At 41.5% G+C, this 25817-nt stretch overlaps 1 protein-coding gene across 6 annotated transcripts in view; it reads right to left on the reverse strand.

Moving 5' to 3' along the window:
* The window catches only part of TNS1 (tensin 1), a 356761-nt gene extending 331660 nt beyond the window's left edge, over positions 1 to 25101 (reverse strand). For all 6 annotated transcript variants that reach the window (XM_039343171.1, XM_039343170.1, XM_039343169.1 and 3 more), the window contains exon 1: positions 24853 to 25101. In XM_039343171.1, coding sequence (XP_039199105.1) covers positions 24853 to 24981 — 129 coding nt within the window. In that variant the 5' untranslated portion in view covers positions 24982 to 25101. The remainder of the gene's footprint in view (positions 1 to 24852) is intronic.
* Positions 25102 to 25817: the final 716 nt, after the last annotated feature.

The raw sequence follows: 25817 nt of genomic DNA on the forward strand, positions 1-25817 counted from the left end.
GTGAAGTGACTACTTTTTAAGTAGTTCACCTCTTTACCTCACATGTATTATCTTACAAAATTTTAAACGACTCTTTTGGTATTTTTAAGAGTAAGGCCCCAGAGGAGATTTTTGCAAATGCAATTTGTCAAGTTCAGAGTGAGAAAAGTGTGTATTTTCTATTTTTCTTTCTTTTCTTTTTCTTTTTTTTAGTTTACTTATTTTTCCCATAAAGTTTCAAGATGCTGTTCTGCATCTGATACCCCTCCAAACACTATTGTATATGAAGTCTTTCCCTCCTCACCATTTTTTCCATGAGGTCAAAAAATTACATAATCATGATGGAAAAAATGAGATTCATGTTGAAAGACTGCCCAAAGGCTGAATGTTTTCAAAGGGGCTTGGAATATGTACATCATATCCAATCTGTGTTTTATGTGGGTGCAAAAATGCTTATGTTCACTATCTAAGCAACCGCTAGAGGGCAGCAGTAACCTCTCTATGTTTCCATGTCCAGCTTCATATTCCTGCAGTTGTTCTCTCTTTTATCTCAAGTCCTGTCAAATTATTTTGCCTTTCGACAAAAAAAAAAAAAACCCTAATTTAAAATAGTATGCATAAAAAGTAAAAGCGTTTCCCCTATTCCCCTGATAAAACCCCTTCATAAGTGCAACATCGCTTTAAAAGAAATGGCAAAAGAAAATGGCAAAATGCAAAGCTCTTGCTAAAATGATAAACAGCCAAAGTTCCATCTAGATAAAGATTTCTTTCTCACTGATAGAAGATCAAGCCATCCCAGCAGGAATAAAGCTGCAGGAATACTAATGAGGTGGGGTGGGGAAGATGATCCACAGAACCTTACTAAGAGGCCTACCACCTTGGAGAACAACTCCAGGAGCCCAGTTAAGGGATGCTATACTGCCCTAGACTAAAACATCTGGGACATCTGCTTGGTTGTTAAGGAACCATCTGGGTATCGGGAGCCCTTTACTTTAATTATCATGGCAAGCAACTTCTTTCCCCAAAACTTTCCAGACAGGGTAAGACAACAATTTACCAAATTCTCAGCCAGTCTGACTGGCATTCAAGACACTAGGTCAGAGGTCTTCAAACTTGGCCCTTTTATGACTTGTGGACTTCAACTCCCAGAATGCCTCAGCCAGCGTGCCTGGCTGAGGCATTCTGGGAATTGAAGTCCACAAGTCATAAAAGGGCCAAGTTTGAAGACCCCTGCACTAGGTTAACTGGGAGGTCACTAGATTGAGGCAAGTTGGCATAAAAACATAAAGAGCAACAATTGGAACGCTTTTGGTATGAGCAGCAAAAAATCCCAGAAATGTGGAGTTGGCTTTTTTCATCATTATCCTTCCCATCTTGAGATTCCATACACAATGCTTTGACAGTTCACTCAAAATATCTCATCATTAAGTTATAATAATTAATATTCATTCAGCAAACTGTAGTTCTATTATTAGGAGAAAAGTTGGGACAGAAACATTTTAAGCCCACTTGTAAGTTCAATAAGTTTAATAAAATCCTCTAACCTTTAGTAAACAGAATGACCATCTCATTAGTTGGATTCATACAATGTGCTAAGTCAAAATCAGGCCACAATTATGTCTTAGTGAAGTGTGGGAGCTGAACCATTAGTTTCACGTCTGTGTTTTTAAACTGAGGAGCTTTAGGGCTGCACAGAATTTCAAGCCACTAGGGCACTATAGTGTCTTCTGTAGTCATCCAAACATCATTGCACACAGTGGTGGGATTCAAATATATGAACAACTGGTTCTCTTGTGTGGATGCAACTTCCGGAAGTCCATTCTGGGCCTGGGCAACAAAAAAGTAACTACCGGTTCTGCCGAAGTGGTGCAAACTGGCTGAATCCCACCACTGATTGCACCAATAGAAACAGGTACAACTTCACTTGTTGTTCAACAATAGCTGTGTGATGGTATGAAGCAGCTGTAAGTTAGAAGGACGGAAAAGACTTTGGTGTGCATTGTTGGCCCCTGTGCCATGGACATTATCAAAAGTATTTATCCATCTTTACTGAAAGATATCAAAACACCTTCAGCTTTGTGCAAGGCCATGGCATGTTTGTATACTGTTGATTGCTGAGTTTCAAATTCATTTTAAAGCTGGATTTTGAAGTTTATGGTAATGTAAGAGAGAGGAGATGCTACCCGGTAAAATTAAATATTGTACTTTCTCTCATTTGTAGCAGTGTTAATGAAGAGATCTGAGAATATCATATTCTATTTGCAGCCCTCCCATGTTTTCTCATCTTCTCAGGGAAAACCCAAAGAGGAAGAAGATGGCTCCACATCGCTTTTGATAGGTCATACTAGGCGTCTTCTATCCAGAAACATTTGGTAACATCTCTTCCCTATCGTCTTCATGGTGGCAGCAAAAACGTATCAGCCAAGAGTACACAAAAGTGTTAGAACTATCGGGCTGATGGGATCACGTTAAGAGGATAGCAAGTTCCAATCAATGATAGGGGTATAGGATCACCATTATATGTTCCTTCTATTTTTTGTCACTGTGCAATTTTAAGCATATGTTCACTTATAATCTGCTCCTATAAAATGGAAATAGATTCTTACTGCTCATTCCTGAAAATTGGGCAATGTGGCCTCATTTAGTGTGGCAACAGCAAAGTTCTTATCCGCACTGAATTCCTTCAAGAAGAAGAAGAAAGCTCTTTTTTCCTCCCTTCCTCAGTCTTCTTTTTTCCACACATAGAATAGATGTGAGAATGAAACAGAAAAGAATTTCAGCTGAAACAGTTCCAGAACAAAAATATACACATAAAAACCTCTTTAAAGACTGTGACGTGAAGTGTGAAAAGGCGAGATGTGTTGGCAGGGTAGACAGAGCTGTTTTTCCAAAAGCCTTGCGAGGCTTTTTATCTCTTCTCTGGATGACCACCAGACAGTGGGGTGCTGGAGGAGATCCTGGCGGTATCAGAGTCAAGGTGCTGTTGACAGGGAACAGCAGAACTTTTCTTACAAAATGATTGGACTTTCCACAGCCAAGAAGCCCATTTTCATGGGGAAATGTTAGCTTTCTGGCCTGGCCTCCCCTGGTCTACAACTTCCATCACTCAACATCATCCAATGGCCCGGAGTAATGGAAGTTGTAGACCCAGCTGGGGGAAGATGCCCTACAGATATATAAATATCCACAGCTACCTATAGTAGGTGCTCAAATCACACTGTGAAAGGCAAATGGGTCTGAGATCAGGGCTAGCTTCTCTCGGCAGAGGTGGGGAAACTGTAACCTCAAATGTCATGTCATTTATGTCATTTCTAACAGCCACAGGTTTTTCCATCCCGCAAGGAGGAGACAAGAAGGGCAAAAAGCTTTCTAAGGAAGAAAAATAAAGTATCATTGCCTTAAGCAGAATAGATGCCATTTGCAAACCAAATAAAATGAAATGTATTGCTATCATCAAAGATCAGTAATATGGGAGCCCAGGGGTTCACTTAGTCCCCTCCCAGATGATGCTCTGCAGGTCATTAAAAACCTGGCTGTTCTCCCAGGCCTTAGGAGATTACATTTGTGGAACATGATTGATTGTTATTTAGTCTGCCTGGTCGTTTTTTCCTTCTTATCCTGTTTTAAGTATAAGCCACCCTGAGTCATTCTGGAGTAAAGTGGCTTCTAAATCTACTAAATAAACCACATTTGCTGTACAAATGTCCATGTTTATGTATGGATTTATTTATTACATTTATATTCACCTCCCAGACAGTGGTGGGATTCAGCTGGTTTGCACCACTTCGGCGGAACCAATAGCTAATTTTTTGTTGCCCAGGCCCAGAATGGACTTCTAGAAGCAGCATCCACACAGAGAACGGGATGTTCACATATTTGAATCCCACCACTACCCCCAGACCTTGTGACCCGGGGCAGATAACGATAAATGCAAGTAGTCCTCGACTTATAACCACAATTGAGCCTAAAATTTAAGTTGCCAAGTGAGAAATCTCTTAAGTGAGTTTTGCCCCATTTTATGACTTTTCTTGCCACATTTGTTAATTGAATCACTGCAGTTGTTAAGTTAGTTACAGGGCTGTTAAATGACTCTAGCTTCCCCATTGACTTTGCTTGTCAGAAGGTCGCAAAAGGGGGGGGTCACGTGACCCCGGGACACTGCAACTGTCTTAAATATGAGCCAGTAAATCACCTGACCCTGGGGACACTGCAACGGTCATAAGTGTGAGAAATGGTCATAAGTCACTTTTTTCAGTGCCATTGTAACCTCGAACAGTCACTAAACAAGCTTTGTTGTAAGTCGGGGACTACTTGTACAACGTACAACAATTAGAACGTTCCCTCTAAAATATAAATCAGTCCATCAAGGAATAATATCATAAACATGTCTATCTCAAAAAGCAGCAGTATGCAGCACAGAAGTTCTGAGATTTTAACAGCTGCCACACAGACTTTCAAAGAGCTGCTTTCTCTGGTATGTAGATGTAAGCATTGGGAAAGGCTGCAGTTTGCATTCCTTTCTGTCCTGCAGCTGCTAAGGCTCAGAGCCTTTGTTGGGAAGGAAGTGGCAACGTACAGTTATTACACAACCCGAACTTTTTGTTCCCTCTGTTCCACTAACAAATCTCTCAGATACCGTAATGTTACTCTGACAAATCCTAGCGCAATTGCCTTGTCACGATCCATTTAAAAGTCAAAAGGGTTGGGGAGTAAATCACCTGTAAATATTGGGAGAGAGATAGACAGAGTTGAACAATGGGAGTGGGTCACCTCTAGGGCCTGGGAAAGAGGAAAAAAAGTGCCTGCCTTGCCAAACAGGCCTCCAATGCAGGCTACCGATCCCCTTTGGCCCTAGGCTTGTCACTGCTTCTCTCTGCAGAGCACAAGGGAAGCAGGCATCAGACCTGTTTGCCTATTCTTGGATGGCGTCCAGCGGCAACAGCCCCATTCAAAAAGAACTGGGAACAAAACTGCAAGAAGGCGCATCCCTGGGAATGAGTGGAACAAGAGCTCTTGGCCAGGACATAAAAAACTCCGTCAGCAACAGGAGATAAGGCAATAAGGAGAGAAACAAGAACAACTGGATATCTAACTGGGAGATCAGAATGGTCCTTTTAATAATATGATGACGCCGACTCACTTAGAGCTAAAGAATGTATCAGGAACATTATGGAAGGGCTTTGCCAAGGCAAAGGGTGGGTGGGGAAGAGGGCAGAATGCAAGGATTAAAGATGAAAAAAAAACCCAGCCAAAAGGAAGGTCTTGCATCCAAGAGAGTGACAGATCCTACCAGCAACTGATTACTTTTCTCGGTCAAGACTCTTGGACTTTAATACCTGGCTTGGCAACCTGAAATTTTAATATGTGTTCTTTCTGGGTTTAAAATTAAGATGGATGGTTAGTGCTTAACTTGCCACATTTCTTTCTGTCACAAGAAGGTGGCATTGTCCAAAGCAAAGTAGATAGTGTTGATGCTGATAGGTATAAGGAAAGGCTGCTGGAATTGGGTATGTCTGGTTTAATGAAGAGAAGGACGAGGGGGGACATGATAGCAGTCTTCCAATATCTCAGGGGCTGCCACAAAGAAGAGGGAGTCAAGCTATTCTCCAAAGCGCCTGAAGGCAGGACAAGAAGCAACGGGTGGAAACTAATCAAGGAGAGAAGCAACCTAGAACTAAGGAGAAACTTATTGACAGTGAGAACAATTAACCAGTGGAAAAACCTGCCTCCAGAAGCGGTGAATGCTCCAACACTGGAAGTTTTTAAGAAGAGACTGGACAGCCATTTGTCCGAAAATGGTATAGGGTTACCTGCCTGAGCAGGGGATTGGACTAGATGACCTCCAAGGTCCCTTCCAACTTTATTATTATTATTATTATTATTATTATTATTATTATTATTATACTTGGCTGCAAGGTGTGGGAGATTATTCTCAAAATATTTATGTTATTTAGTTAAGACCTTCCACATCCAAGCTGCAGTGACCCAGATTAGCACTACAGTACATGACCTCAGAGAATAAGAGTTTTCCCCATCCCTTTGCTGGAACCGTTTGGTTATCCAAAAGATTTTTTTTTTTTGCAGCCTTGATATGATATGCTTATTTAATTCTAATGAGAGGCACATAATCTGGAATTAATTGATATTTTAGAATGAATTCTGCTGTTTTCCTGGACATGATGATTGTGAACCACTCAGGCCATGAATCAGATGTATTTTTTTTTCCCAAAGGAAAGACAGTCATTATAAATAAGGCACTTGTACAATTTCCTTCCATACAATCTTGTTCAATCCATTATGACCAGCATTTTCATCTTAGGTACGAGTTATTTAAAAAGAAAAACTTTTCCCACAGGATCCAAAAAAAATGCTCACAATAATAATCTCACTGAAATTTTATGTACAGACCAGGAATTTCCTTCACAAATTTTTTTGTTAATGCATTTATCCTGCACTAATTTGAAGGAGAAAATGTTCTTGGAAATAAATCAACTGCTCGTTATAGTTCTGACCAACAGACCAGATAAGAATATGCCTAACCTTTAAATCTGATGTTCAGAAATAAGAAAGGGTTAAAGAACCAGAATGTAAAAATCATCTTCCATAAAGATCCACATGCATCAGTCTACTATTAAAAGCAGAGTTGCATTGGCCAACCTAAAAATTGGTAGCTCTACCTGCAAATTGAAGTGCTTTCTTTGTTTTGTAAGATTTGTCCGACGTGAAAATGTTTTGTTGGCCAAGTATAATTTCTCACTCTTTAGCATATTTATCATGAAGCTGAAACTGAATTCACCAAGACCATTTCTTTATATCTCATAACTGTAGCCACTTGGGTGATCTGAAATAGCCCTTCTTCTTTCGGAGCACAGGGATTTGGGATCTAAGTAGTTCATGCATCCATCTCAGAATGTTCTATTATTAGTGATGTTAACCAAAATGTAGGACAAGCAAGCTGATGAGACATTAAAACATGTCCGTAAGGAGCAAGTGCTGGAGATTTGAAGAAAAGATCTGCCTCTATCTGTATTACACAGCTCCTATCAGAGGGTACAAAGCTTCGTTATATAAAGTTTGGCCATTAGACCAACCTGTGATATTACTCTGCTTCTTCCTCAAGTTGAAAGGAGAGAAGCATTAAGTTATGACTGCCCTCCAATGAAGAAGCTTAAAAATCCTTTCCTGATTTGGTAGCAGCAGCAGCAGTTCTTGAACAGATCAAAAGGGTCCTCAACACATCCCTCTAAATTAGGTCTGTCTATATAACTTTCACACTTTGGATTGGAAAAGCTGAAAAAAAAGAATGTTTGTAGTCCAAGCCTACCTTGGGGACTCTAAGTAGTTAGGATGCATCATTCTTGTCAAACACCCCCATCAAGATCTTCCATTTGGACACCAAGCGATTCTCACCTGTAATGCAGGCGAAAAACAGTATCTCGATCTGTGATATCTTCAGCTTGGAAACGCTCCCCAAATATGGCTGGAAGTCTCGGTAAATGAGACATGAAATTTTCTAGGAAATCAGCTGTGAATGGGCCCAATGCACAGGATCCTGAAAAGCCTGAGGAAATTAGCGTACAGACAATATGCCCAATAACACGGTGACAGATGCTGTAGCTGGAAATATTCCAGTGCAGGTGTGCAGAAGAAAAATTATATCTGCTACTAAAAACATGATTTGTCCTTGTAATCCCCGAGATCACTTCTTGAGGCAGGATTTCTGACATAAAAATTCTGGGTGGGCATCCTTGTGATGTCAGGGCCATAAGTCATCTGCTCTGTTGAAGAAATGGCACGTGGGGGTTTGATTGAAAAATAGGCTTCTGTTATTTATTGTGAGAACACAGGTATAATCCCATGTAATTAAAGTGATGAAGCAAGGGTCCCCTGGTTCATAACTCACATTTGCTGTTTTCCTAATTCTTCTTGTCACTGAATCCATTCTCATTAAACAAGTATTTCCACTTAAGAGGGTCTTCCCTGCAAGTCCAAGAAGAACTAAACAGCTCTATAGAAAGAAAAATTGCCATTTTTTTTGTGCAATAGTTGCAATTTGTAAAGCACTGCTGGACCATGCAGGCTTTTCACATCACCTCTTTTGAGAAGGCCTAATTGAGGAAAGTATACAGAAGGAGGTCTCACGACAAGAGAGTGTTCCTGTATGGGGTGTGCTTATTTCAACACATTTTCTGAGCCCAGGTTCTGGAAAATGCCTGCTGAAGAAAAGCCATTGGTAGCTTGCAAAGGGCCAGTGGAACAACCTGCCTCCAGAAGTGGTGAATGCTCCAACACTGGAAGTTTTTAAGAAGAGACTGGACAGCCATTTGTCTGAAATGGTATAGGGTTTCCTGCCTGAGCAGGGGGTTGGATAGATGACCTCCAAGTTCCCTTCCATCATCATCATTATATTATTATTATTATTATTATTATTATTATTATTATTATTATTATTATTAATGGATCAACGCACAGTCAGCCAGATGTTCAGACTGGATTTGGCATTTTGTCTACCTATCGAGTCCTTACCCAGGACCTGGGATAGGCAGATGTGGATGTTTGATGGTATTACAGGTATCGTCGCAGGATGGAAGCAGTTCCTAATAAGGCCGCCTTTTGCAATTGACTAATAGCGAATTTGTCAATGCCAATGGTGTTCAAGTGGTGCTCCAGTTGTTTTGGGATTGCACCCAAGGAGCCTATTACTATTGGTACTACCCTTGCTTGCTTTTGCCACAGTCTTTCTATTTCTATTTGTAGGTCTTTGTATTTTGTTATCTTCTCCAGTTCTTTCTCTTCTATTCTGCTATCTCCAGGCACTGCCACGTCCACTATCCAGACTTTTTTGTCTTTCTTATCGACAATTGTTAAGTCTGGGGTGTTATGTTGCAGGTGCTTGTCTGTTTGAATTCTGAAGTCCCAGAGCAGTTTAATTTTATCATTTTCTATGACTTTCTCTATTTTATGATCCCACCAGTTTTTGCTTACAGGCAAATGATATTTTTTGCAGATCTTCCAATGCACCATTGTTGCTACTTTGTCATGCCGCTGCTTGTAGTCAGTCTGTGCAATCTTCTTGCAACAGCTTACCAGGTGGTCCACTGTTTCTTCAGCTTCTTTGCATAGGCGGCACTTACTGTCTGTTGCTGTCTTCTCAATTTTGACTTTGTATGCATTTGTCCTTAAGGCTTGGTCTTGTGCAGCCAGAATTAGTCCCTCGGTCTCTTTCTTCAATTTTCCTGCTCTTAGCCATTGCCAGGTTTTGTTATTATCTGCTTTCCCAGCTATTTTTTTAATGTATTGGCCATGTAGTGCTTTGTCTTCCCATGCCTCTATTCTGTTCTTCATTTGGTCTTTCTTGTAGGCCAGTTTGGTCTCTCCAGTAGTCAGTAAGCCTTCCTGATATACTAATTTCAGTGCATCTTCATCATTGTTCTTCAGATATTCTTCCAAAGCCATTTTTTCTTCTTCAACCATCTGATGTACTTGTAGCATTCCACGCCCACCTATTTGCCTTGGTAGATAAAGTCTGTCAATGTCACTGCGTGGATGAAGGGCATGATTCATTGTCATTATTTTTCTGGTCTTCCTATCCATTGCTTTTAGTTCTGCTTGAGTCCAGTCCACTATTCCAGCTGTGTACCTAATGACTGGAATTGCCCAGGTGTTAATTGCCTTTATGGTATTTCCTCCATTGAGTTTGGACTTTAAGATCTTCTTCACTCTCTTGATGTATTCACCTCTAATCTTTTTCTTGACTTCAGTGTGCTTGATGTTGTCAGCTTGAAGGATACCCAAGTATTTGTAGTACTCTTCCTCATCCAGACTCTTAATGTTATTTTCGTGGGGCATCTTGATTCCTTCAGTTTTCATTATTTTTCCTTGTTTGATAGTAAGTGTGGCACATTTGTCCAAGCCAAACTCCATTACAATATCTTGGCTATATATACGGACAGTGTTGAGCAGCGATTCTATTTCAGATGATGTTTTTCCATACAGCTTCAGATCATCCATGTAAAGGAGGTGGGATAGTCTGGCAGATGTTTTTGATGTTTGATAGCCATGTCCTGAGTTATTCAGTATTGTTGACAGAGGAAACAGTGCAATAACAAATAGTAATGGTGATAATGAATCTCCTTGAAATATTCCTCTCTTGATATTAACCTCTCCCAGCCTCTCACCATTGATCTGCAACTGTGTCTTCCATTGTGCCATCGATCTTTGCACAAATTTTCTGATGTTTCTACTGACTCCTGTTATTTCTAGGCACTTTATTATCCAATCATGTGGCAGAGAGTCAAATGCCTTTTTGTAGTCAATCCATGCCACATTCAGGTTGGTCTTCCTTCTCTTGCAGTTTTCCAATATCATTTTGTCTATTAGGAGTTGATCTTTTGTTCCTCTGCTATTGGGGTGGTTTCCTTTCTGCTCAGGTGGAAAGAGATTGTTTTCAACTAGATGCTGTTGTACTGCATCAGCTACCACACCAGTTAGTAATTTGAAAGTTGTTGGTAAGCAGGTAATTGGCCTGTAGTTGCCTGGTGTTGCCCCTTTTGCTGGATTTTTCATTATTAGGTAGGTTTTCCCAGTTGTTAGCCACTTTTCAATTATTATTATTACTATTACTATTATTATTATTATTATGTGAGGCACCATTCTGCTCCATTGTATATCTTCCCCAAAATGTCCAACACACCTTTGTACTCCATTGGAACACCAGCATAGAACACCAATGTTTCTCTGTGGAATTTAAATAGCACATATGACTTTGTGGACCCCCTGAAAGGTTCTCAGGGACTCTCAGGGGTGCTAACTCTGAGAACCACTGCATTATGAAATAGGTATCTTAGAATGCTTACTAAAACTGAGTTTTCTGGAATTACAGAGGAAGGGTAGTATTGGCCTTTAAAAATGTACAGTTGAAAATATATGAAGAATCCAGATCGTGCAAGTTATAAGTTGAACTAACAGACAGTCTAGTTTGAGAGGCAGATTATTTATGTTTAACCATTTGCATTGGGTCAGTCTAAGAAGAAAAGTCCCACAATCTTTCCTGGAAAATGGGAACAGGAAGGAAAACACACAATTCCCTTTATATCTGAAGTCAGAGAGAAGGAGAAAGCCATAGAAGCTGTAAAATTCAGCAGGCTTGGCTACAAGCCAACTCTCTTGTCAATAGCAACTTATTTAATATAAAAGAGAGAGAAAGGAAGAAATCATCTTGATTTACATCATTCCTCATCATGGCTAACATGTTTGGTGCAAGGAGAAAATGCTGACTTGTGAAACGGTAGCCTGGAGCTTGAAGCCTCAAGAGGGCAAGCTAAGATTGAACTACTAGAGAAATAATTGAAATGGTTTTACTCCTCTGAACTCTCTTTCAGCCATGAAGCACTAGAATGGGTCATGCTTACACTAAAAATGTAGACTGATACAGGGTTTTATAGCATTCCGTTCCATTTTGGGTGGATCTGGGAGCAGCCATTATCAAAATGTGTGTCTATTATTCCAGTAAGTCATTTTTTTCCTAAAGGGATACAGTATAACTAAGGGGCTGAGGATGATGGGAATTAAAGTGCAACACCTAAGGAAAATATTGCAAAATGTTGGGCCATACATTTAGGGTTGATTTTGTTAATTACCATTTCCTTAGATATGTTATGTTGGCAATTATTTTGTTAAGATATATTGTACCTTTTTACAACACTAAGATTTGTATATTATCAGGCAAGAAGAACCCAGATAAAGCCACTAAGCTAACAATGGAACAACTGTGCTTGAATCTCTATTTTCTTCAAGGTTGTGGTATAACCCAGTTTATATTAAACCATTTATAAGATTTACTTTTCTGTTCACTGATATTACCCAGGGCAGGGAATCCCTCTAATCTAGTAGTGGGATTCAGTTAGTTCCCACCATTTCAACAGAACCGGTAGCTAATTTTTTGTTGCCCAGGCCCAGAATGGACTTCCGGAAGCGGCATCCACACAGAGAACCGGTTGTTCACATATTTGAATCCCACCACTGCTCTAATCCATCACTTACTTAGGCTCTTGTGCATTCAGATATATCAGGTCACACCTGATGTGGTGTGGTAGGAGGACAAAATGTGCAGAAACTATCAAGAAGGCCCATTACTGAAGAATCCATCCCTGTTGCTTCCTCTGTAATGCCACCTTTTCGTAATCTGGTTAGCATTGACTATCTGTAGGGTCACTTGGAGTCAAAAACAGCTTGATGATGCTTAATGAATGAATCAATCAATCAATTAATCACACATCTCCTAGTTAGCTACATGAGGCCCTAAATCCCATTAATGTAGGACTCAAAGTCCCTCAGGATTATGCTGTTAATATTCAGTAGCAAACTGCAAATTTCTGGAAATATAATTGTGACAGAGGGCTAATAAATAGTTTCTTCCTATCGAATTCCTAAAATAGCCCCAAACGCTCTCCAGAAATACTATCACATCAGCAATTATGCCCTTTGTTCCTCAGAGGTCAATTTGAAAACAATTGAAGTACAGAACCAATTACAAGAGTTGCCTGCTTCTGCCTTAAACAAACTTGTTGAAAAGAAAGGAAGTATGTCAGCCATGCATTTCACAGTCGTGTTTACTGGTCCCCTTAGGCTACATTGCAAAAGTACATCATTGTTTTGATTAAAGAGAACTGCTCACCTAGTAGTATTGTAAGAACTGTGTACACATAGAGATAAACCACATTAACACACCATTCAAATCATCATCATCATCATCCTAGGAAAGAACAAAAAAGACTAGAATATATCCTCTCCAGCAGTTCATATTCAGCTAAGGAAGGATCAACACCAGATAAACGATCAGGCAGAAAGCAATTTTCTAATCGACAAGTCACCAAGGAGGAAACTATACCACTATCAAAACTGGCAGGGCAAGCTGATGCATTTAAACAGGCAGCAAACCTCACACTCACTTACAATGATGATGTTACCTCACTGGTCTTCAAACAAACAGCTGAATGCTCAAAGGGCATTCAGAACACCATTGGAAAAACTTCATTACTTTAGGGCAAAGCTGAACTGGCCTAAAAGTAAAAAGGGGAGAGGGGAACTGATCTTCACTGACTTCTGAACAAAACCTAGAAGAATCTGAAACTTGCAATTTGTTGCCAATGTAAAGAAAAGGAAGGAAGGAAAATAATTTCTGAACACAAGTATTCCTTGTGACACGGCTCCCATTTTTGCTTTGTGTTTGTTTTTCCAAACACCTTTCATGGGTTATAGCAGAATAAAACCTATGAGGGAGAATGAAGTCAAGTTATGTTGGAAAAAGTCTTGCCATCTTTTCTGTGGAGTCTTTGGTGCTCTCTAAGCTTGGTTGTTTTCCTGTAGATGTTTCATTACCCAACTAGATAACATCCTCAGTGCTAGCAGAGGTCAACCCTGAGCTACAAATATTTTCTTTTATTGATGCCTTATTCTTGCTGTAGCAGAAGGATTGGTAGATGTCCTACCTGCCAGCTGCTGTGATGCTGAAGAGGAAGGACAGCATAAGTGGAGGGCCCAGTCATTTACTTTGCCTATTGTAGGACAAAACTATATTGGTTGTGAGCTAGAACAGAAGCAGGATAGGCTCAGTAGTGGTGGCAGCAAATTCATTGGTATGGTTATCTACTCAAGGATGGGTAGGTAGCATTTTAAGTCAGATGTGGGATAAGGTCTATGCACATATCTCAGTGAGATAAACTTGACTGTGTGAACAACACCTATGTGAGTGGGCTGCATAGCAAAGCAAATCCCCAATTGTTGATTAGTCATTAGGGGCCAATACAACATAATGATTTGGTAGGATCAGAAGAGTAGCAGTGTCCTCCAGTGTAATAGCAAAAGACTCCTTTCATTTTCCTTTTGTTGAAGCTTTAAAAAGGGAACAAAAAATCACATGGGAAATCTGTGGCAAACTCAAGACTTAAATTCAAGGCACCATCACAATGAACTTTTGATCTGAATGCTTTATTAAATTAACAGTGTAACTGTGCCGTCATTCCCTATCCCTTTTTTTCCCCACTGGTTTTAACACCTGGGTCACTTCATTTGGCACAGCTTTATTTTTTCCACTTCCAGATTTAAGAAAGATAAAAGATATCATGAAGGCCAATGGAAACACCAACATCCCACTGGTTGCTGCTCAAACGGCTCCTTTTTAAAAAAAATACATGCAATGAAGGGGATGTGTCTCTACTGCCAGCACATCATGTTACAGAAGTGCATCAAAAACAGCTGAGCCACTGTAGCAAGGAAGAAGAGCCTTCATGCTGCAAGGCAAACACTACACAGAATGAGTGCAAGTAGATTCTCTTGCTATGCAGTGGTGGTCCATGCATCCGTTTGATGCGAATACTCAGAGTCTACCAAAGCAGGGAACCAATCTATGGATGGGTAGAGATTATAGATAGTCCTCGACTTACAACAGCTCGCTTAATGACCGTTCAAAGTTACAACGGCACTGAAAAAAAGCGACTTATGGCCACTATTGCAGCATCCTCATAGTCATGTGATTTACATTTACATTCAGATGCTTGACAAGTGACTCACATTTATGACGGTTGCAGTGTCCTGAGATCATGTGATCCCCTTTTGCAATCTTCTGACAAGAAAGTCATTGGGGAAGCCAGATTCACTTGACAACCGGGTTACTAATTTAACAACTGCAGTGATTCACTTAACAAATGTGGCTAGAAAAGTCGCAAAATGGGGCAAAAACTCACTTAACAAATTTCTCACTTAATAATAATAATAATAATGATAGAGTTGGAAGGGACCTTGGAGGTCATCTAGTCCAACCCCCTGCTCAGGCAGGAAACTTAGCAACATACATTTTGGGCTCAACTGAGGTCGTAAGTGCTGCTAATCATGAACACCTTCACACATTACTCTCGCCACTATAACATCTCTCCCTCTTTCTTTCTTTCTTTTTCTTATAATTGTAGCATATAGAGCCACGTTGATTTTCACTGAGAAACTGAAAAGAAAAGAAAAAGAACACATTTTTAAAAATAGTGGAGGAGGCAAGGTAATGAGAAATCCTACCTATCTGAGATGTGTTGCAGAAAATAGGCTCTTGGAGGAGCGATTATTAATTTGTGACTGTAAGCTGGTTGGCATAGACAGTGTTAATGGGAGATTTCTCTTTCCTTAATACTTTGTTTCTCATTTTGAGTCTCCTTCCTACATCAAAATTCTACCAAATACTGTACTCAAATAGTTTGGAGGTGTACAAGGAGATACTTAACATGGCTGCAATGTATGAAACAGGATTTCTAGCAACAAATCCAAACTATTAAAGATGATGCTGAGATTTAGTTTTTATAATAAAGATTTAGCTCTTCCAATGAAAAACCCTACAGGTTTTTAGTTTTCGGGGCTGCTAATGTAATTCTGTCCAAAGCTTCAAACCTCAGAATATACTTGTAGATAGTATTATTCACAAATATAATTCACAATAATTGCCCTATTTAACAACTGTTTGAAATTATGACGATGCTAAAAAAGTAACTTTATAACAATGATGTCAGTGCAGCATCCCCAAGGTCATGTGATTGTGGTCCTGGTGCTTCACATAATCAGTGAGCATTTATGACCTTCACAGTATCTCGCAATCACATGATCACCATTTGTGCACTTCACAGACCGGCTTCCAACAAGCAGAGTTAATGGAGAAGCCAGCAGTAAAATTGCAAGTCACAGTCAAGTGATAATTCTTTTAAGGACTGCTTTCTATTGCAAGCATAATCTTTGGCATCATTTATTTTCCCAAACAAATTTTTAATTATTCTCTAAGGTTGTTTAAAAAGCAAAGCAATTCAGTAAACACAAAAGGTTCTGCATTATCAAAAGGAAATTATTTAATCCTGAGGGATGGAGGGAGGGAATAGAATGACAGTGTTATGGCAGACAGGTGATGAAAAAGCAATACAAAAGAGAAATCAGAAAAAAGAAAAAAGTGCAAAGAAATCTTGATGAAAATTGTAGCTGCTTTTTTAAAAATTTTCCCACACATCAACTGTAAGAAATTTACTTGAAAAGGAACAAAGCAATAACAAGAACATAAAGGTGGAATAGTTTTCTCTGACATAATAGATCTTGCAAATAGCTTTACAAAACAGAATGGTGGGTTTTAGTCAAAACAGAAAAGAGAAGCTTCCTCAGGAATAATGTTTATTAAAATCTTTATTTACATACTTATTTCATTAATATGCCATCCAATTACAGGGGTTCTAGGCAGCTAACAATCTCATCATAAAATAGCCATTAAAAAATGAAAAATGTTTAAAAACAAAACAAAATCATAAGGTAAAACCAGAAAGTAGAGAAGGTGTGTGCTTGTGAATCCTATTCCTAATTTGAGCATCGCCTTCTCTTCATCTAGATTATGATGATGATATTGTATACACAACAATGTTAAATCACAACTGCCAATTTTTTATAATGGTGTTGGCCTTCAATACACTTCAAGATCTTCCCAAGAACGTAGGAGGTTGTAATATATCAACATAGTAGATGTGCAGATCCAAGCAGTGTGGACTGTTGTAATTGACAGATGGAAAGTTTGTCAATGCCCAGATTTCCTAAATGCTGGCCAAGATTTTTGGGTATGGCAACCGATGTGTAGATAACACTGGGACCATCATGGCGGGTGGATGCCATAATTTCAACTTCAATTTTCAGATTTTGATATTTGTGATCTTCTCAAATTCTTTGTCTCCTATTCTACTATAACCTGATATTTCCACATCAATTATCCATACTTTCTTTTTTTTTTCAATCACAGATAAATCTGGTGTGCATGATGAGCCAAGGCTTTATCAGTTTGTATTCGAAAGTCCCACAATATTTTAATCTGCTCATTTTTGATTACCTTTTTCAATTCTGTTTCCACCAAATTTTCATTGCTTACTGGCACATGATACGTTTTACAGATGCTCCAGTGAATCATTTTGGCAACTATGTTAATGTTATTTATAGTCAGTTTGTATGATCCTGAATGAGCTAAGTATATGATTTACTGTTCCTTCTGCTTCTTTGCACTATCAGCACTTTGAATGATTTTTCAATTCCGGCCTTGTTTGCATTCATTCACATAGCTTGCTCCTAAGCAACCAAAATCAAGTCTTCATTTTATTTGCTTTTAATATTCCACTTTTAAGTCATTGCCAGAATAACAGAATAGGAAGGAACTTTGGAGATCTTCTGGTCCAACGCTTTGCTCAAGGCAGAAGCCTTGTACCATCCCAGTCAAATGACCATCCAGTCTATTTTTTGCAAACCTCCAGTGACGGAACACCCATATCCCCATTGATAAATTGTTTTCACTGTCAGAAAATTTATCCTTACTTTGAGATTGGATCTCTCTTTAACAAGCTTCCACCCATTACTTCTTGTCCTGCCCTCCGGCGCTTTGGAGAATAAGTCAATCCCCCCCTTTTTTTGTGACAATCCCTCAAGTACTGGAAGACAGTTATCATGCCCCCCCCTCTCTTTGATAGGCTAGATCAGTGGTGGCGAATCTATGGCACGCGTGCCAGAGGCGGCACTCGGAGCTCTCTCTGTGGGCACGTGCGCCATGCCCCACAGATGGCAACCATCCCTCTTCAACCAGCCGCCTGCTAATTCGCCAAGGTCCCAAGTGGCTGGATGCATCCCAGCACGGCTGGTTTCCCTCCTCCCTGTCTCATCCCTCCTGGCCTCGCATGCTCTCCTTTTCCTGGGCACAACCCACTGCATCGCCTCCTCAGCTGTCGGCCGTCTGTCCAGCTCAGAGGTGGCTTCTCTGAATTTCTGGTGGCGGGCTGCGGAGCCCCAGAGTGCGCCGGTCGAGGGGCCAGCAGGCTGTGGATGCTGACAGACACTGTTGGCCCCCATGCGCTCGCTGGCCTCAGTGTGCAGGGACCGATGGTGTCAGGCAGGGGCCATCCTGGCCCCTGCCTCACCTTGCCCTACAACAATGGCACCCCAGCCCTGCTGCACCTCACCCCACAGGACGAGCCTCCTGCCCACTTCCCCACCTGCCAGAGACCCCCTGGATCTCCCCGAACCCTGCCCGGCCCCCACAGGCATCACTTCCCATGAGCAATATTGAGCTGACCACGCCCACCTTGGCCACACCCACCCAGTCTGCCATGACCACCACAGCCATGCCCACCCAGTGGGCCACACCCACCTGGCACCCAGTGATAAATTTGGGTTGCAGTTTGGGCACTCGGTCTCTAAAAGGTTCGCCATCACTGGGCTAGACATACCTAGCTCTCTCAACCATTGATCATACAATTTAGCTTCCAGACCCTTTATGATTTTTGTTGCTTTTCTCTGTACACTTTTCAGGGTATCAATATCTTGGTCCTCTAGGACATCTAGATTACTCTCACAATTACTACTTTTGAGCCAGGTACTATCTCTTCTGTACTGATATCTTTGGTTTTTCCTGGCTAAATGGAGGACCTTACTTTTCTCACCACTGAACTGCATGTTATTTAAGGTCCAGTGTTCAACTCTGTCAAGACCCTTCTGGATCTTGAGCCTATCTTTAGTGTAGCTTAGCAATCCCCCCCCCCCCAGCTTGGTGTCATCTTGTTGCCATTGTGGAAACTTGGTGGAATGAAACCCACAAATGGAACACACAGCTAGAGGGATTTAAATTATTTAAAAGAAACAGACCAAATAAAAGAAGAGATGGAGTTGCTCTCTCTATAAGAGACGTGATCTCAGAACCACTGAACCATCTCTTTCAAAGATCCCAGAGCACTGGGGAACTACCAGAGGACTGGAAAAGAGCTGATGTAGTTCCCATCTTCAAAAAAGGAAAAAAAATGGATCAAGGAAACTACAGACCTATCAGCCTGACCTCAATACCTGGGAAGATCCTGGAAAAGATAATAAAGCAACAAATCAACAAATACCTAGAGGCAAATAAAGTCATTACCAAAAGCCAACATGGGTTTGTCAAAAACAGATCATGCCAGACAAATCTTATTACATTATTTGACCAGGTGACAAAATTAGTGGATCAGAGGAATGCTGTGGATATAATTTACTTGGACTTCAGTAAGGCATTTGATAAAATAGACCACAAACTACTACTTGATAAGATAGACAACATCACCACCAGATGAATTCATAGCTGGCTGACCGGCCATACTCAGCATGTGATCCTCAATGGAACTGCATCTACATGGAGGGAAGAGTGTAGTGGAATGCCCCAGGGCTCTGTTCTGGGCCCAAAGCTCTTCAACATCTTCATCAATGATTTGGATGACGGGATAGATGGGAAACTCATCAAATTTGCAGATGACACCAAGCTGGCAGGAATAGCCAACGTTCCAGAAAACACTTTACAATGCCTTGGTAAGGCCACACTTGGAATACTGCATCCAATTTTGGTCACCACGATGTAAAAAAGATGTTGAGACTCTAGAAAGAATACAGAGAAGAGCAACAAAGACGATCAAGGGACTGGATGCGAAAACATATAAGGAATGATTGCTGGAATTGAGTATGTATAGTCTAATGAAGAGAAGGACGAGGAGGGACATGATAGCAGTCTTCCAATATCTCAGGGGCTGCCACAAAGAAGAGGGAGTCAAGCTATTCTCCAAAGCACCTGAAGGCAGGACAAGAATCAACTGATGGAAACTAATCAAGGAGAGAAGTAACCTAGAACTCAGGAGAAACTTCCTGACAGTTAGAACAATTAACCAGTGGAACAACCTGCCTCCAGAAGCTGTGAATGCTCCAACACTGGAAGTTTTTAAGAAGAGATTGGACAGCCATTTGTCTGAAATGGTATAGGCCAGGATTTCCTGCCTGAGCAGAGGGTTGGAGTAGATGACCTCCAAGATCCCTTCCAACATCATTATTATTATTACTACTACTACTACTACTACTACTACTACTACTACTACTATTATTATTATCTGCAAATTTGATGAGTTCCGCTCCCATCCCCTCATATAGATTATTTATGAAGATGTTGATGAATATTGGGCCCTAGAACGAATCTTGAGATACCCCACAGCACGCTTCCTTCCATGTTGATATAGTTCCATTGAGGGCTATCCGCTGACTGTGATTGGTCAATTGTGAATCCATCAATATAGGACATTATTGAACAGAACTCAAAAGAAAGAAGATGTATCTGAAATTGGATAATCTGATCAACTGGACATAATTTTTTAAAAAATGACACAGGGGGGAGGGCATTAGGCTTTATAACTGACATCTTCTGAAAAGAAATGGTTTTCCTATGTTTTATTTTATCCCACAGGCCCAATATTGAAGCCAAAGCAGTTCTGGTACACTGATTGTGTCTCTCCTTCTTTCTCTTCTCTCATACCCCTCCCATAAGCGTAGGGGATCCTAATGATTCCTACAGCAAATGGGATGTCTCAAAGCAAAAAGGAAAGTCAGGCTGAGATTAATCAGAAAGCAGTGAAATTAATTTCAGAACAAACCAATTTAGCCTCAGGGAAAAATGTGCCCAGCCTGTGTGCAGACAGACAAACCATCATTCTTTGCTAGGATGTCAACTGCCTAATGCTAAATCAAGAGGATAGAAAGGAGGGAAGAATAAGTAGAAATCAAGGTTGCCCCCAAGTATGCCATCTGGTGCCAGAAGTGTGGCACCACCTGGCTTCTTGATACTTTAATTATGTGGACAGGCCAAGGATGTTTCTTGGCAAGGGGACAAAGCATTCTGCACACATTCAAAGGTTAACTTGGCATTAACACAGAATCAGCTTTGAAGTTCAAAGCAGATTCTTGGCCTGGTGCAAATTAAGGTTATCTTTCTCCCATTCTGTTCTTTCCTGGCGCAGAATAAATATCCAAGGTTGTTCTTGAGCATAGTGCTCTGAGTAAGAAGGAGAGTTCTATCAGTTAAAGCTTTCAACCCCAATATAAATATCTCGGCTAATCTGGTTGAACACAAAAGCTCCCTTATACTTTGAAAAGAGATTGTTCTTGTGCCAAAGAGAAGAAATCCCAATGCAGCAGGAAGAATCTAGATTCTCAAAAGAACAGAATACTCTCATGGCCAGACCAGAGCACCAGGAATATTATTTCTTTATTCAAATTATTTAGCTCTTGCCTTTTGGGATATACAATCTGTAAGTGTATGGCTTGTAAGTGTCTCTATATAAGCATTCTTATCAGCTATCAACAATTTGTCAACCTTGAGCAAGTCTTCAGAATCCTTTCTATGGGGCAATGCTGGATAAGCAAGTAAAGAGTTAAATATCCCATACATCTACTAAGACTGCTCAAGCTAATAGCATAATTGCAGGAAATTAGCCCAACTGCATTGTGCCACCCAGGGGAAACATTCCTTGATTTCTGCTTACTGTATTCTTTATTAACAAAAATCATTCAGAAACAACAGCAGATTGAGCTAAACAGACTATAAATTGGCACAGAAGATGCCACTTCATGCTTGCTTTTGAAAATTAAACAACTGTGAAACAAATCAGAGTTAACTAAGAGGGATTTTTTTTGTGGTCAAACTTTGGGCATCTATAAAGCCAACCCTTTCCCCCTAGTCTTCTGAAGAAGAGAGCCAGACCAGCACTAGAAGAACCTTGGCAGAGACAATGCAATAATACTGGACCTCATCAGAGCCTAGCTCAGTATTGCTGGCACAGGATGGCAATAGCTCTCCACCTTCCAGGTGCACATTTTGTTCCATCTGCACCTGGGGAAACCAAGGCTTGAACTTGAAACCTTTGGCGTGCAACACATGAAACCAATCACTGAACTATACATTAAGCGGCTCAGCAGGGACTGCTGGTGGGTATTCTACTTATGGTGTGAGTATTTTAGGTGGGTTAGCATGTTGGTCAGCAAATCACAGAGAAGAAATCTGGGAAATGTCTGCATTAGCTGTAAGTACCTGAGAGGGCAACGGGCCAATTGCCTGTAGGTTTCCGTTTGCACACAGAGAAATGCTGCATAATATGTGGTGATAAGCGAGGTGATGAGTGTGGAGGATCATATTTGTCTGCTAATGACTCAGAGACTGTTTCCCTGGGGGATCGTATTCCCTGACACTCCCCCACAACCACGGATGGCTTAATCAGGAGAAAGGACAAGGTAGCCGGAGGCTGCCAAGAATCTTCTCAAATGTTTTCCCTTGATCCCATCAAAAAGAACCCCACACATTTCATTTTCTAGGCATTCCTGAAGGACATTCTGCAACAACACTTCTTAACATATTTGAAGTGTGTGCTTTGTGTGTGTATGTGTGTGTGTGTGCATAAATAGCTCTACATAGGATCTCCACAGCTCTACGCTGGATTAAACTAAAAGCCTTATAGATACTTTATGAGCATTTCAGAAGGTTCAACAGCTGCTCCCTTTGTAGGTTTTATTTATCTTGGCTTCACCCCAATGTTCTTCACAGCTGCATACCTAAATAAAGACCAGGTTATTCTCAAAGAGCCTTGAGAGATAGGATTTTTTAAAAAGGAAGAGAGAGACAACTTGCTCATATGATCTGGTTTTGAATCCGGACCTCCCCAGGTAACGGCAAATATACCATAATGCCTTTCTACTTACTTCCAATATTTTGATGATATTTAGTCAAGGAAAAAAAGAACTTCTCTGAAATATTTCAGCAGTTATCAACCTCTTGCAATATTTTTTTAACTGCTCTTGCAATATTTTTTTAACTGCTCTACCTAGATGGGAGTCCTTTTAACAGTGATAGCTGCTGGACTTGTTGCACATCATGAAGTATTCTGAGGTAAATTTTAAGGCCCACATAGTTCATTCATTATCACAAGGTCACTGTCCATTAGATCTCTCATTATGATATGGTATACATTGACAGGGCACCTAAGACCACAGGAAAATTAAAATCTCCTGGGATCTTCTTTCCCAGTGGTTGTAGGCAAGCTATCTTTCACATTAGCCTGTTTATCAAACAGATTGTTTAATCGAGGAATGCCCATAAACTTCCAAAAGGGAAATTACCTGAGGGAAGGGGACAGATTTTTTTTATCCCACTTTTATTTATTTTTATAAATAACTCAAGGCAGCAAACATATCTAATACTTCTTCCTCCTCTTATTTTCTACACCAGAGGTCCCCAATCTTTTGGGCACTAGGGACTAGTTCTGTGATGAGAGAGGTTTTTCCATGGACCGGAGAGTACATGATTTTGTGTGCTGCTTGCATCTCACGGATGGGGCTTTGCTTGTTTGTGTGGACCAGTTGCTGGCATGCCGTGGCCCAGTACTGATCCACAGACCGGGGGTTGGGGACCCCTGTTCTACACAATAACAGCCGTGTGGTGGATTTGGCTGAGAGAGAGTGACAGACCCAAAGTCACCCAACTTTCATGCCTAAAGCAGAACTAGAATTCACTATCTCCTGGTGTCTAGTCTAGTGCCTTAACCAATAGACCAAACTTTTCTAGTATCTAAAATCATCACTACATGTTCTGACCAATTATATTGAGGACTATACAATGGTTATGATGATGTATTCCAAAATGTCCAAAATTGTGTAAACTACAAAATAACCCCAAATTTAGAATTGGCTGAGAAACTTGCTCCCAATTATATTTTAATTCTTTCCAGACTTCCTGTGTCTGCCCATCTATTTTTGTTCATTTAAACATGTGGCACAGATAAGCATGCCATTCTATTGCAGAAAGTAGGGAATCCCGTAATTCACTTAGATGTTTCTGAAGTAGCCAACAGAATACTCCCCCCCCCCAGTTCGAACTACCTTGTGTGCCATTAACACAGAGAGGGAGGAATATGCCAATGGGGCCCACTGCCAAACAAAGCAATAGTACTTGAGAAGGATGCTTATAACAGAACAAAAGAGTTGGAAGGGGTCTTGGAGATCTTCTAGTCCAACCCCCTGCTTGAGCTGAGACCCTATATAGTACCATTTCAGACAAATGGTTGTCCAGTCTCTATGTAAATGATTCTTGTCTTGCCCTTCTTTTACAGGTTGTCCTCGACTTACAACAGTTCATTTAGTGACCATTCAAAATTAGAATGGCACTTTAAAAAGTGACTTATGACCCTTTTCACACTTATGACCATTTTTCACACTTATGACCATTTTTCACATTTATGACCATTGCAGCATCCCCATGGTCACGTGCATTATATTGGGATGCTTTGACAACTGACTCACATTTATGACAGTTGCCGTATCCCGGCGTCCTGTGATCCCCTTTTGGGACCTTCTGATAAGCAAAGTCCATGGGGAAACCAGATTCACTTAACAACCATGTTACTAATTTAAGAACTGCAGCGATTCGTTTAACAAATGTGGCCAGAAAAGTTGTAAAACGGGGCAAAACTCACTTAACAAATTTCTCACTTAACAACATCAGTTTTGAGCTCAGTTGTCGTGGTAAGTTAAGACTCCCTGTAGTTTCTTTTTTTCCCCTCCGGACATATGAAACAGCCCCCCACCCACCCCCTTCACTTTCAATCCTGCTACTCTTGTTTTCCTCTTCCTCCGTACCTCCTGCGCTACCTCGGATAATTCAGCTCCTGCTCCTCGCTAGGGACGCGCAGCGTTTTAGACTAGAGCACCATCGAACTGGCCGCTATGCCGACGCAACAAAAGGACGCCCCGAGGATGACCGAAGGCGATCCAGATGCAGACTCTCCGCCTCCTCTCTGCTCAGACCTCTTTCCAGGCTGGGAGAAACTTCCCGTTCAGTTTCCCTGTTGCGCCGCCGCCAGAGCTCTCCCTCTGCCGACCTAGCCCTCAGCCCGCCTCCAGCTGCTTCCCTCGGCGGCTCCACACGCGCAGCCTCTCGTGGCTTGGAGCGGTCCTCCACGTCCTCCGGAGCGCTGCCGGACGGCTCTCTCTACTTACCCTTGACAGCTGTTTCCTCTTCCTTTTGCCCGGCTGCTTTGGGGCTTGCGCTTCCCGCCTCAGGGGCGCAAAAGATAGCAGGGGGCGAGGGGTTCCCTCACAGCACCCGAGATTCACCGTACATCCCATCCAACCAGGCTCTCGCGGTGAGGATGGGTGATTCCGACCCCCAGTCTCTGCCCTGGACACCAACCGGGCAGCGAGGTTCAAGCCATCCTCCCCGTGCCCAACTGCAAGCTCCACAGCGGGCACCACAGAGAGTGGAACAGACTGGTTGGCTCACCCTCTCGGCTGCCGCTGCTCCTCCCTCCCTCCCTCCCCTAGGCCTGCCTGAAGTACCTTTCTTCATGTGGGTGCCTCTCTCTCTCCCTCCCTCCCTCCCTCCCTCCCTCCCTCTCTCTCCCCCTCCCTCAACCCCTTTCTCTTTCTCTCTCTCTCACACACACACCATTACCCGCAACATTACACCTCAGGGAGGGAAGGCCATTGCTCCCAACCTAGGTGGCACAGTGCCTAGAGAGAGCCCATGCACCAGCCTGGGAGATACTGAGATGAAGAGGATCTATTTTCTGACAGTATCCCAGAAGAAGGGGGGGGGTAGGAAAGAGTCCAGGAAACTGGCATATGTTACAGCTCCTGGCTCAGAGCGACAAAGAGAAATTGTCCCTGATTAAGAGAGAGGAGAGGAAGGACACATGGGCACATGATATTGGTTGGGGGCGGAAAAGCAAGCTCTATAATGAAGTGAAGGATTGTCTGCTTCAATACCTCAGGAGTCTCCCTGCCAGGCTGTGGGGGTGGTGGGGATATACAACTGCCACCTCCCAAAGTGAATCGTGGGCAGTCTTCATAGGAACTGACTATAGCAGTGGTGGCAAACCTATGGCACGGGTGCCAGAGGCGGCACTCAGAGCCCTCTCTGTGGGCACGCGCGTCGTCGCTCCAGCCCCAGGCCTTCAGCTGGG

The sequence above is a fragment of the Crotalus tigris genome, unplaced genomic scaffold (assembly GCF_016545835.1).
Source record: "Crotalus tigris isolate CLP2741 ecotype Arizona unplaced genomic scaffold, ASM1654583v1 scf7180000017834.3080900, whole genome shotgun sequence".
In the NCBI taxonomy this organism is placed as follows: Eukaryota; Metazoa; Chordata; class Lepidosauria; order Squamata; family Viperidae; genus Crotalus; species Crotalus tigris.